The sequence below is a fragment of the Peromyscus eremicus genome, chromosome 10 (genome assembly GCF_949786415.1).
Source record: "Peromyscus eremicus chromosome 10, PerEre_H2_v1, whole genome shotgun sequence".
NCBI classification, from domain to species: Eukaryota; Metazoa; Chordata; class Mammalia; order Rodentia; family Cricetidae; genus Peromyscus; species Peromyscus eremicus.
Genome location: NC_081426.1, coordinates 24,934,708 through 24,946,713, shown reverse-complemented (window position 1 = coordinate 24,946,713; position 12,006 = coordinate 24,934,708). Strand labels below are relative to the sequence as shown.

The 12,006-nt window shown below is 59.8% G+C and overlaps 2 protein-coding genes across 4 annotated transcripts; one reads left to right on the top strand and one right to left on the bottom strand.

The window, feature by feature from the left end:
* The first annotated feature begins 4,744 nt into the window (after positions 1 to 4,744).
* On the top strand, positions 4,745 to 6,737 carry Rasl10a (RAS like family 10 member A). Of its 2 annotated transcripts, none has more exons than XM_059275545.1 (3): positions 4,745 to 4,994; positions 5,743 to 5,867; positions 6,104 to 6,737. In XM_059275545.1, the coding sequence occupies exons 1-3, from the start codon at positions 4,776 to 4,778 to the stop codon at positions 6,369 to 6,371; spliced, it is 612 nt and encodes a 203-aa protein (XP_059131528.1). In that variant the 5' UTR covers positions 4,745 to 4,775; the 3' UTR covers positions 6,372 to 6,737. The 2 variants fall into 2 exon arrangements, with proteins under 2 accessions (XP_059131528.1, XP_059131529.1); XM_059275546.1 differs by having other exon boundaries at positions 6,009 to 6,188.
* A 135-nt stretch (positions 6,738 to 6,872) lies between these two features.
* Positions 6,873 to 11,750, bottom strand: Gas2l1 (growth arrest specific 2 like 1). Of its 2 annotated transcripts, XM_059275544.1 has the most exons (7): positions 11,660 to 11,750; positions 10,240 to 10,892; positions 8,945 to 9,052; positions 8,769 to 8,865; positions 8,512 to 8,683; positions 7,855 to 8,182; positions 6,873 to 7,659 (listed from the first exon to the last, which is right to left on the bottom strand). In XM_059275544.1, exons 2-7 carry the CDS (start codon positions 10,870 to 10,872, stop codon positions 7,162 to 7,164), a joined length of 1,836 nt encoding a protein of 611 aa, XP_059131527.1. In that variant the 5' UTR covers positions 10,873 to 10,892; positions 11,660 to 11,750; the 3' UTR covers positions 6,873 to 7,161. The 2 variants fall into 2 exon arrangements, with proteins under 2 accessions (XP_059131527.1, XP_059131526.1); XM_059275543.1 differs by having other exon boundaries at positions 6,873 to 8,182.
* Between the last annotated feature and the right edge of the window lie 256 nt (positions 11,751 to 12,006).

Sequence of the window (12,006 nt, the reverse complement as noted above, 5' to 3'; positions counted from 1 at the left end):
GTGGTTATTCCAGAATTCAGACAGGAGAATGATTCCACAAGTTCAAGACCAGCCTGGGCTACATAGTTCCAGGCCAGCCAATGTTATATAATGCGACCCTGTCTCAAAAGGAAAAAAAAAATGCTTCTTGGATATTCTGGCGCATGCGTTTTATTTCCAGCTTCAGGACGGTCAGACAAGAGGATCACATGTTTGAGGACTACATGACATTTTGGGCTCAAACAAACCAACAAAATAATAAATAAATAAACTTTGTTTATACATTTCTTCCATGTTGGAGATTAAACAGGAACCTTGCACATGCTAGGCCGGAAATCTACCTGCCTTGATTTTCCTCCTTTCCTGCCTTCCTTCTCAACAAGCTCCTCTCTGAGACAAGCTCTCCCAGGGTGCAGCCTGGGCCTGAACTGGAATTCCTCTGCCTCCCCAGTGCTAGGATTAAGGTCAGAGTCACTACTACACTCAGCTTCCTTCTGATTTTTTCTTTCTCCTTCTAGAGCTGGGGATGCAGCCAGGACTGTGCTAGACAAGTGCTATGCCCCAGCCATCCCCAGCCCTATGGCCCCCAGCCTCTTCTCAGGAAACAAGTCACTTGTGCAGGCTCTGAGAGTGCATGGGGGGCAGGGGACATACAATCTTTGAAATTCTTCTCAGAGAAAACCAAGTTTATTCTCTCGGGATTGTTTGTGTATTCAATCATTTTTATCAGATAAGTTTGGACTTCCAATCAGTTTTTTGTGCTTTTTTAGTTGTCACATATTTGTGTGTGCATGTGTGGGGTCAGCATGCACACATGTGAAGGTCATGCTCCATCCTTTTTTTTTGAGATGGTCTGTCCAAGTCTAGGGACCCTCCTGTGCTCACCTCCCCTGCACTGGGGTTACTGCCTCACCCAGCTTTTATGTGGGTGCAGGGCATCCCCACTTAGGTCCTCATGGCGTAGCACTTTGCTGACCGCCATCTTCCCAGCCCTTGTTTGTTCTTGCTGGACAGTCTAGACAGGCCTCAAACTCACGGGGCTCTGCCTCAGCCTCCTGTGCCGGATTACAGGCTGCACTGTGCTCAGCTCATGAGTCCGTCTAACCTGAGCGAGTCTGCCACATTGTCCCACTGCTGGAACAGGTCCAGGCCCAGGAGCCCTTTCCTGTCCTACTCTGTCCCCTTGACACAGCATCCTTGTGCTAATTTATTTGTTTTGGCATTTCCTTCTTTTCCTGGCTGCCCAGGCTGTCCTGGGTTGTTTGTCCTGTCCCAACCTTACAGCTGGCCATTTCTCAAAGAGCCTGGTTCCTGTCATTGAACAGAGAGTACAGAACCTAGACCTGGGTCTGAATGTGCTTGTTACTATTCAGGCTGTCACTTTGCTCCTCACAGCTGAGAGAACTAGAAACGTGTGCCTGCTTACTTGTAGACACACAGATCTTCACACTTACACAGAAAACGGATTGTTTTCTCTGTACAGTTTTCTGTCTCCAAGCCCCACTGTTTTCCTCTGGACCATCTCATCGTGTCCCACAGCAAATCTACGCAGTCCAGACTATTGACTTCAATCATTTGAACGTATTTAACAACCTTGGTGTTTATTTTGAGACAGGGCCCTGCTATACAGTCCCTTATGTTCTGGGGTTACACACGTGTATGCTGCCACCACCAGCTGGGTTACCATCCCTTTTAGAGAGTTGGAAACAGAGGTTCTGAGAGGTTCTGAGAGCTTAAGCAATCTGCACAGCTCTGAGAGGAAGGCCCGCCCACCAAGGCCTCCCCTCAGCACCTGAGTTGGCTCTTTGTGCCTTTGTGTCCCATTTCCCTTCAGGAGGGTGACTGGCCACCATGATGACAACTTAGTACCTGGTGTCTGTGCAATAGGGGACCCCCGTTTAGAGCTCAGGGAGGTGAGGAAGTGCTGGGACAACTGGTGTGGTGTTATGATTGTAGGCAGAACCGTGATGTGGCCTGGGGGAGCCCAGGGCAAAGGCCCCAAAGCTGATGCAGTGTGGAACCCCAGGGAAGGCCTGAAACCAGGCTACCCAGAAAGAAGCCATGTGGGAGCAGTAGGTAGCTCTGAAGATTCGTCTTAAAACAAAACGAAACCCCAACAGACAGAGAGTGACCTTCACATGGCCACCTGGGAGGCAGGGCAGTAACCTGGGAAAGGTGAGGTTCTGCAGCCAGGCCTGCTCAGCCGCTTCCCAGTCCACTCCGGTGCTTCACTTCTCAGGGCTTGCTTAGGGGACATGACAGTGTGTACCCAGACCCTTCCCAAGTCCCTCAGATTCAGTCCACTAGTGCCTCCCTTCACTCACCGCCCCACCTCCCCACCCCCACCCCACCCCTGGGTCTGAAGCAGCCCAGGACTTTCCATCTCTCTGCTTCTCTGTATGTATATAGAGTACATTATGGACACTCGGGCCAAATCACTGCCTCCCTCAGCGCCCAGATGGGCAGAGAGCTGAGCTCAGGGCTTGACTACACCAGCCTGGAGAAGTGAGAAGTGCTGTTGGTAACTGGTGTGCAAAGGATTTGTGGGATCCCGGGGGCCGGTTGCAGGGATAGCATCTTCCAGTTCCAAGAACACGGGCAAGCCAGGTATAGTGCTGCACACAGGTAGTCCCAGCACCCGAAAGACTGGCGCAGGAGGATTACAATTTTGAGGGCAGCCAGGCATAACAAGTGAGACTCCTTTCAAAAACAGACAAACACAGGCTTTGAAGTCTCCCTGGGGCCCAGAGGTGCCCTGCCCACAGCACCGCTTGAGACTCCCAAGGAAGCCGGGCATGGGCGCTCAGCCAAGAAAGGGAACCTACGGTCTAGAGCTGGGCCTTAGAGAACACACAGTCCCAGGGAAGACCAGCCTGTTGTCTGCCCTGCTCCTGCTGTGTGCTAAGAGGAAGGGCTGAATTTATCTACTCCCTTCTTTGTTTCTGGAAGCAAAAAGCAGCTCATAAAACCCAGAAGCTGGGAACCTGTAAACGGAAGCGGAGTCCTTCTAGGGAAACCCAGCAAGAAGGGGAAGAGAAGAGAAACAGACAGACAGACAAACCAACAACCCGCCAGCTGTCGATAGTCTGAAGGTAAAGGCCTAGAGTATGGCAGTACAGTCCCTAGTGGACGAAGCCACAGTGAAATCAGACCAGGCCTAGGGCTGCTCTGGGAGGAGGAAAACAACCCCCTGGGTGCCGACACCTGCTTCCCGGGGAGGGTCTGCCTCCTCCCCTTCACAGGCCAGTTTCTCCTGCCCTTTCTTCCTCTTGGTCCATGTCAGGTGAATACACTGTCAATGCCTTTAGAACTCTATATCTAAATAGTTCTAGAGCCTTCCCTCCTAAGGGGGAGACCTTTTTTTTTTTTTCTTTTGGTTTTTCGAGACAGGGTTTCTCTGTGTAGCTTTGCGCCTTTCCTGGAACTCACTCGGTAGCCCAGGCTGGCCTCGAACTCACAGAGATTCGCCTGGCTCTGCCTCCAAAGTGCTGGGATTAAAGGCGTGCGCCACCACCGCTCGGCGACATTTTTTTTAATTTTAATTCATTTCACTATGCTGGCGACCGGCTAGACTTGAAATATGGCTATATGAGCACCTTGGTTGGTGCAAAGTCACGTGTCTGCATTTCACAGTACCTGGGTGGAGGGCAGAGGCCTAGGAGTTCCTCCCAATGTGTGAAGATGGCAGAGCCAGATGGGGGCTGGGCAAACCCAGACTTTCCAAACTGTCGAGGAGCTCCGGTGCTTACCCACGGAGGGGGATCTGGACCCTGCCTGCCAATTCAGATGGCATGAGGCGCCCCTGTGGGGGGCTCCATACAGTGACCGGTGGATCTGTGTCTTCACCTCCAACCTGTTGAGGCAGTGGTTTGGGGCTGAGCTGCTGAGCAGAGATTTGTATGCGGGCTCAAATCCTTCTGCTCTAACTCCCCTCCAGGCTGGTCCTTTGAGACACTGTTCTGGCCATTTGCCCTTCTGGGTGTAAAAAGGTGGAAGGAGGAGATGCAGGTTTGGGCCAGTGTTCCACTCCCCTCTCACCTTGAGACACCTCCCTCCAGCCTCAGTTTCCTCCTCCCTAAACCAAGAATACCAGGTTGAGGCTTCAGGTTCGAAGATGACGCAGGGGAAAGCTCAGAAAAGGATCTGGCGCTTAGGGTCTCAAGAAACAGGAGGAAGCCTTGAAGCCATCAGCCTTTGGTGCATGCGGGGACACAGACCCAGGCGCAATGCGACGACTGGCCCAAGGTCACTCAGCCCGAGGTCGGGTCTGACCCCAGGTGGCCTGATTCCATCACGGGCCTGGACAACAGCCAGGTTGCAGCCAGCGGTGTTGGAGGAGCGGGAAGGTGGCGGGCAGGGGCTTCTGTTTTGGAACCGTTGAGGGGAGCACGCTGCCACCTGGGGGGCTAGGCACTAATGGGGCAGCCCGGCCGGCAGTCACTGAGCCGTGACCCTCCCCGGGAGGGGCGGGGCGGTCGGTTACCTCATCGCCGCCTCCGGGAGGCCCTGCTCGCTTGCTCGCCCGCGCGGCCGGCTGGGGCGGCGGCTGCCGGCGCCCGCCGGAGCGGAGAGAGGACAGAGCTGCGGGCGGGGGCGGGTCTGCGCCGCGCCGGGTGCGCTCTCCCTGCCGAGCTGCGGGTTCGTCCGCTGCCGCCCGCCCGCTCGGTCCTCCGGCCTGGCCTCTTGCTGCCCAGGTGCTGCAGGCGGCGCGACGCGGGTGTCCCGGGCAGAGCGCGCACGGCGCGGTGCCGGCTCATGAAGCTCCCCGGCGCCGGGCGCGGGGGCGCGGGCCAGCCATGGGCGGCAGCCTGCGTGTGGCTGTTCTGGGTGCTCCGGGAGTGGGCAAGACTGCCATCATCCGCCAGTTCCTGTTCGGTGACTATCCCGAGCGCCACCGGCCCACAGACGGTCCCCGCCTCTACCGGCCCGCCGTGCTGCTCGACGGCGCTGTCTACGACCTGAGTATCCGCGATGGTGACGTCGCTAGCCCCGGCTCGAGCCCCAGAAGTCTCGAGGTAGCGGTTTGTAGGTGGCCAGGTGTGTGTGTGTGTGTGTGTGTGTGTGTGTTCGTGCGCTTGGTGCCCACGTGCGTGTCCACGTGGACTGACCCAGGGCGCCCGAGCACGTTACGGATTAAAGGAAGAGTGTGTCTTGGTGCACTGCATGAGAGCCTCCTGCGCCAGCCTAGAGGCACCCCGTGGCTGTTTCTTGTCCCTGTGAGTGCTGGTGTCTGGATCGGCGTCTGGCTAAGCCACTGCGATAGACTGGGCCAGACACAGGAGTATCTTTTCTAGAGGGGACCACTGCTCCCCGATTCCTGTGCCCTGCATCAAAACCTCAGTGAGTTGTGCAAAGTCCCAGACAGACCTCTAGTCTTCGGCGATGGATGCCTTTGAGGGCTTCCCAGAGGGCCTGGCCTTTGGGAAGCCCCTGGGAGGCTAAATGGGTAAAAGAAGCTGTAAGAATACTGCAAGGTGCCCAGGCCAGAGGCTTCACCTGTCCAGCTACACCGGCATGGAAGGCAGGTTCGGGGGTCGCACCTGACAGTGAGAGGCAGCAGTAGTAGTATAGGGAGGGAGGGTAGTAGTGTGCCGGGAGGCCCAGGACGTAGGAGAGATAGGGCCTGACAAGATCCAGGCACAGCTGGGAAATCTGGCCTGAGGGAGGGCGTGTACAGAGTTTTGGGAGGTGATATGGTCTGAGGATGAACCATGGTGTTTTGGAGTAGGAGGGTCAGCTGTAAACCTCAGCCTTTACCCCCAGGAGTGGCCAGACCCTAAAGACTGGAGCTTGCAGGACACAGACGCCTTCGTGCTGGTCTACGACATCTGCAGCCCGGACAGTTTCGATTATGTGAAAGCCCTGAGGCAGCGCATAGCGGAAAACAGGTAAGGGCTTGGCTGGAGGTGGAGGTCTGCCTAGGGGAGTGGGTAGCTCTGGTCTGGGTGCTTCTGGATCACACTTGGTGCCCACGAGAAGGTCTCCTGCTATATGAGGTCTTTGGTACAACCGAGGGTCTCTGGCAGTAGGCGGGGGCCGCCTGTATTTGTACGCATGGGGAGGGAGGGTTCCTCTGGCCATGGAGTCTCCAGCACTGCGTCTCTCATATCCATCGGGCCTCCAGGCCGGCGGGCGCACCAGAGGCACCCATCCTCGTGGTAGGCAACAAGCGGGATCGTCAGCGGCTGCGCTTCGGACCTCGTCGTGCACTGGCCACCCTAGTACGCAGGGGCTGGCGCTGCGGCTACCTCGAGTGCTCAGCCAAATACAACTGGCACGTGCTGCGTCTCTTCCGAGAGCTTCTGCGTTGTGCTCTGGTGCGTACACGTCCTGCGCATCCGGCCCTGCGCCTGCAGGGGGCGCTGCATCCAGCGCGCTGCAGTCTCATGTGACCAAAACGGACAGGGAAATCTCCTAAAAGCAGGCTCCCACCCAGTCTCCAGGCCGACAGGCTTTTCTTTGAACTTGATTGGACCCAGCCAACTCCCAATCATTGGACAAGTTCAGTTTTATCTGAGACCTTATTGGGTCACAATCACAGATGGAAAGGACCTGAATATGTACGGGATTGGAAGCATTCACACAGCTCCTGGCGCTTTACTGGAAACACCTTTTGTTTTTGGGACAGGGTCTCACTTCTATAGGCTTGACTGGCATTAAACTACAAAGATCCACCTGCCTCTGCCTCTCCAGTGCTGGACTGGTTACTGGAGACACTTTTTAAGTCATGCCTTACCAGGTAATAAAAAACAACTTAAACGCACAATTTTAAGGGTTTCTTGTTCTGGAATAGGCAGGTCAGGGCATTGAGGCTTGGCCTCCAGGCAGTTAACTCTAGAATCCCAACGTATAACGAAGGCTCAGTCCCCAAAAAACAGGAGCTGGAGCAGTACTTTACTGTCAGAGGTTCTGTTTACTGGACCACAGGTCCTCAGGACACCGGGGTAGCCCGGTCTCCTCTAAGGCATTCAATAATATTAGTAATTAAATAGCAACACTCATCCCCGAAACCGGAATGTACAACAGGTGTCCCATTGTGCCATGTGGTCCCGTGGGGTCTGGTCCCATGAGGTCTGGTGCTCAAGAGGTGGGGGGGGGGGGGTGTCCCTGATGCAGAGGGTAGGTTAAGGCCACAAAGAAAATGGAATGGGGTGTGGGTGCAGTTGAGCCGGTCCATCACATTCAAGAATCTGGTTGGGTCCTTGGGGTGACCGACTGTAGGGCATTCCAAGCCCCGAGCTCCATGGGTCCTGATGGGCGGCGGGGTCCCCGAGGTGTGGGAATGCGTGAGGGTTTACGGTCTGGCTGTGTGTCCATCCGCCCCCTTGCCAAGGTCAGCGAGGGTTCTGGGCCAGTTAGAGAGCTCCTGGTTGCATCCAGTGCCCGCCCTACAGCAAGGCAGGGGCTGCCTTCATCAGAAGAACTGGACAGAGCTTGGCTGCGGGGCGTGGGCAGCCCATTGACTGTGCGGCCTGATTCCCCCGGTTGGCCACACTTGCCACCCAGGACACTGAGTGATGAAGATGAGGAGCTGGACGAACAGTAAGCAGAGTCCGGAGCTGGGGGGTCAGGGGCGGGTCCCATAGGGGTATGGCTGGCAGCAGCCTCCAAGGCTCGGGCATTGGCCAAGAATTCCTCTTCCAGTCGCCGGATCAGCTGCTGCTCCTGCTGCGGGTCAAGCTGCAGTGGCGTGCGGAAAACGCTGGCGGGTGTGGCAGCCAGTTCTGGGCTTGGGCTGGGGCCCCGGGGAGGGCGGGGCGCCGCAGGGCTGCGGGCACGCGGCGTCTGCGGGGTGCTCCTTCCCGAACCCCCCGATCCCCCGCCACCCCTGCCCCGGGCTACCCACGAGTGCTGCCCGTCTTGGTCCCTGCGCACCATCAGGACCGCCTGTTCCTCGCGGCTCTGGCTGCGGGCGCGACGCCCGGGGCTGGAGGCCGACAGCTGAGAGCCTCGGCCGCCCGGGGCCATGCGGGGCCGTCCCCGGTCCAGCCGGTCTCGAGACTGGCTGCGAGGGGTGGGCGGCCGTCTCGGGGAGGCCGGGACACCCGAGGTCAGCCGGTGGCTGGGCCGCTCCCTCCGGGAGGCAGTGGCCGTGTCGTCGCTGCGGGCACCCAGGGGGCCACTCTGGGCCGAGGAGGCTGAGGAGTCACTGTCCCCGGAGTAGCGGCGGGAGCGGGGGAGGGGGGGCAGCTGGTCTCGGGGCCTGAGGCGGGGAGCGAGAGAGATGTGTATCACTGGCGCGGGTGGAGCGAGCTGGGGAGGCCTGGGCTCTGCCAGGGGACTTCCAGGGACAAGTGAGCGTCCTGGCTGAGGCCGCGACTTCCCGCCCCAGGTTTCCAAAGCCTGGGTTGGACCGGCCACCGCCTGGAGCCCGCCCCAGCTGTGTTGTCGGTTTGTCTGCGTTACCATGGAGATGGGAAGCCAGGCCCGCCCCCACGCACGGGAACTTTTCCCAGGGTGTGAGTCACGGCGCCCAAGCCGACGCCCCTCCCCCACCAGCCCTGGCAGCTCCTCCGATCCCGAGCTTCTCACCTGAGCGGGACCTCGGGCCCCTCCTTTGTGCTTCGCAGGCTGATGGGGGTCACTTCTGGCCGGGAGCCCCGGCGCTCACTCCCAGGGACGGGGCTACCAGGGCGAGGGCTAGGAGTGGGTGAGCCCCTCTGCGGGGAGAAAGTCCCTGCCCTCTGCGGGGGCAGACGGTGCGCTGCGGGCGTGGACGAGCCAAGTGAGGGCGGGGCCTCGGGGACAGCCCGCCCCGCCAGGAGCCCGTACCCCCACCAGGCACCTACCCGTCGAGGAGCAGCGGCAAGGGTCATGCTTGTCTAGGTAGTGCTCCAGCGTATCCCAACCGCCACCCACGCGCACCATCACGTGGCTCCTCAGCACCTGCAGGTCAGAGGGCAGGTCACCGTGGGCCTCCCGGACAGCCCCCGAGCGGCGGCCTCGCCCTTTCCTCCCCACTTACCCTCACAAAGATAAGCAAGCTCGAGTCTCCCACTCGGTACTTGCCCTCCGAGACTTTGATCATGGGGAACTGGTCCGGGCAGGTGCAACGGCCCAGGATCTCCCTGACCTGAGGGCAGAGAAGAGGCTGAAGGTCAAGGGTCAAGTCCTCCTGGGGTTTAAGTCAGCAGCTGCTGGGCAGGAGGAAGTGCCTACTCCCTCCCACACAGGACCTTTCGCCAGCATACTGTGTGGGCTCTGAGAACTATTGAGAGTTCTGGAAGCCAACCGGAATGAGGGGACAGGGCTGTGATCAGGCCAGGGGCTGTCCCCGGGAAGAAACACCCTGAAGAGCCTTAAGCCCATGACAGCCCTGGAGCCACCCACAGCCAGGACACGATGAGTGCAGGAGCCCATGCTCCCATCCGAGCATCCCAACCAGAGGGTACCATGTGGGACGCACACACCCCAGCAGGCACAAAGGTCTGGCAAGCACACAGCCGCACACATGTCAACAGAGGCAATGGGTGACAGGCTGGCGATGTGGGAAGCCTACCCTCCTCCCTACCCACAGTGACACCAGAGGGAAGGAGCAGGTGGGGCCTTGGCTGACCCAGGCCCAGGCTGGGGTGGGTGTGGACAGGGTATCCATTCTGCCCATAGCCATCCAGCGCCTGGGTCTTAGGCAGGCACATCATAGTCCTAAGCTCCTGATAAGAAAGAAACTCTCAGTCCAGCTGCGGGGGTGGCTGGGACACCTAGGTCTTGGGACAGGAGGAGGGAGCTGGAAGCCTGTATCTCCAATGCTCCCAACAGCACTTCCTGTTCCCAGCAGCAGCAGCAGTAATGGGGCACCAGGGCGAGGTCTCCCCTGACACTCACTGTATACAGCCTAGGCCAGGGGCAGCAGGCACTCAGCCTGAGGGTCTGAGGTTGCCAATGTGTCTGTCTAGCACCCGTGTACCAAAAGGTGCCTAAGTCACAGTCCTCCACATGAAGCAATGCACCGAGCTGCGTTGCTGTTCATTTTACACACAAAAAAAAGAGGAGCTCACGCCAGAGGCTGGGGTTTTATCTGCCTCAGACCTAGGTGGGCTGCGTGACCTCACTTAGCACCTCTGCCTCTCTGGGCTTAGCCATTTCTTTGTGACCAGATATACACCTGACAGTGAACATATGTACCACCCTTTCTGTGGGGGCAGGCCGCAGAGGGTGGGCCCCCAAGGCTCAGGGATCGGTGGGCATTAGCTCTGCCATCTGGTCCGCAGGCGGGGAGACTGGGCAGGGGCCACCCAATGTGTACATCAGAAGACTCACCAGCTCGTCGAGGTTCCGAAGGTCATTGAGCGTCATTCGGGGTGTGCGGGTGGGAGCCCCCGATGCAGTGACCATTTCCGTGGCATCCTCTTCAGCAGCAGGGGCGCTGGATACCTGAGGGGTAGCCCGAAGCTCCCGCTCAATTTCCTGCTCAAACTGTACCAGCTTCGGGGCAAGCAGGCCCAGGCGCGCCCCACGCCGGGCCACCTCCAGCAGGCACAACACGACACTCTTCTCGTTCTTCCGCAGGACCAGGTCCTCCGTCTCAAACATGAGCACTTCGGGCACACCCAGCTCCGCCCGGCACCAGCCGATGAAAGTGGCCACGTTGTCTCGGGCCATGAAGGAGCCAGGCGCCACACTGTGTGCCTGGAAAGCCACACCTCGGGTTGGGCGGGCAGCAGCCAGGGCCCGGGCAGCCTCGGTGACAGCGTTGGCATGCTGGCACAGGGTTGTGCCTGTGGCCAGCCCCGTGAGGAAGCCATCACCGCTGCCGGGTAGACCGAGACCGTACAAGGCATTGAGCCAATCGGCCAGGTCTTCCTTCATGGCTTCCACGTAGGCCTCACTGGATCGGAACGGCCGCACACTCTTGGCCGCCGAGCCCGCGATGCCCGCCACTGGGTCCGCCATGCCCGGGGCCAGGGGAGTCACTGCAGGCAAGGGAACACAGGTCAGGACTGCTATTGCTATGGAGACCCGCAAGGGCTCCGAATGAATGGTCTACCGCTACCAGCCTGCCACTCGGGGGGCAGACGCTAGGCTTAGGTGCAGGCCACGAGCAAACGCCATACCTCACCGTCCTCACTGTGAAGTGGGTACAGTGCCATGACCCGCTGCGAAGGACTCGATACCATTTACACCATCCCAGTGTTTGTGTGCTGGCTGGCTCGGGAGGGGTCGGTGGCCGGGGGCAGGCTGGCACCCGCGGGGAAGACATGCCACTTAAAGACATGAAGACGTGTGGGCAGGGAGGGACAGGCGAGGAGCCTCGCCCAGGACCCCGGAGGGGCTGGCTGTTCGCACGGCTCGGCCCACAGCCCTCACCAGTCCCCGCCTTGCCCTCACCCCTCCGCTAAGGGCCGCGCCACGGGACCGCGGCGACCGTATCTATCTCCATTCTACAGATGAGGAGACTGAGGCGCAGAAGGGGCAGGCGCTCGCAGAAGGTCGCGGAGCAACGGGTGGAGGGATCGGGTGGCCCAGGCAGGCCCCGCCTTCTGGGAGAAGCAACCCCCGGCCGGCGCTCCGAAGGCCGGGTCTCCGAAGAGCCCCCGCGAGCCTCCGCAGTGCTCGCGGCCTGGTCCAGAGAGGGTGCGTGGCCGGTCAAGGTCACACAGCCCTGGGAAGCGGAGGCCCCGCCCCGCCCGGCCCCCCTCCGGGCACGCTGGACAGGGGTCCTGGGGGTCCCCGCGCTCACCTGGCTCACCCCGCCGCCCCGGGGAGCATCGCCCCGGCGGGGCCGGAGCCGGGCCGCGCCGCCGCACACAGGCGCCGCCCGAGCTCGCTGCATCCCGGCGCCGGCTCCGCCCCGCCCCCCTGGAATTCGGATCCGGCCAGGAAGGGGCGGGGCCGCGCTCTTAAAGGGGCCGTGTCTTTCTCGTCCCTTAGGCCCCTCAGGCGGCCGAAGACGCCCTCCGGACCTTTGACTCGGCGCCTAGACCGCCTCCACCGTCCTGGGTCTCCCGAGGAGGGGTTCGGACTCTCTTAGTTGTCCTCCCTCCGCGACAGTGGCCTTCCCGGAAGCGATAGGGGCCGGGGACTGCA

What these genes read in the sequence shown, in the direction of transcription:
- Rasl10a (XM_059275545.1), top strand. Translation starts at nt 4,776, where the DNA reads ATGGGCGGCAGCCTGCGTGTGGCTGTTCTGGGTGCTCCGGGAGTGGGC. An exon ending in CGAGCCCCAGAAGTCTCGAG is followed by an intron (nt 4,995 to 5,742) that starts GTAGCGGTTTGT and finishes CTTTACCCCCAG; the next exon opens with GAGTGGCCAGACCCTAAAGA. An exon ending in CAGCGCATAGCGGAAAACAG is followed by an intron (nt 5,868 to 6,103) that starts GTAAGGGCTTGG and finishes TCGGGCCTCCAG; the next exon opens with GCCGGCGGGCGCACCAGAGG.
- Gas2l1 (XM_059275543.1), bottom strand. Translation starts at nt 10,872, where the DNA reads ATGGCGGACCCAGTGGCGGGCATCGCGGGCTCGGCGGCCAAGAGTGTG. An exon ending in GCTTGCTTATCTTTGTGAGG is followed by an intron (nt 8,866 to 8,944) that starts GTAAGTGGGGAG and finishes TCTGACCTGCAG; the next exon opens with GTGCTGAGGAGCCACGTGAT. An exon ending in GGGCCCGAGGTCCCGCTCAG is followed by an intron (nt 8,183 to 8,511) that starts GTGAGAAGCTCG and finishes TCCCCGCCTCAG; the next exon opens with GCCCCGAGACCAGCTGCCCC.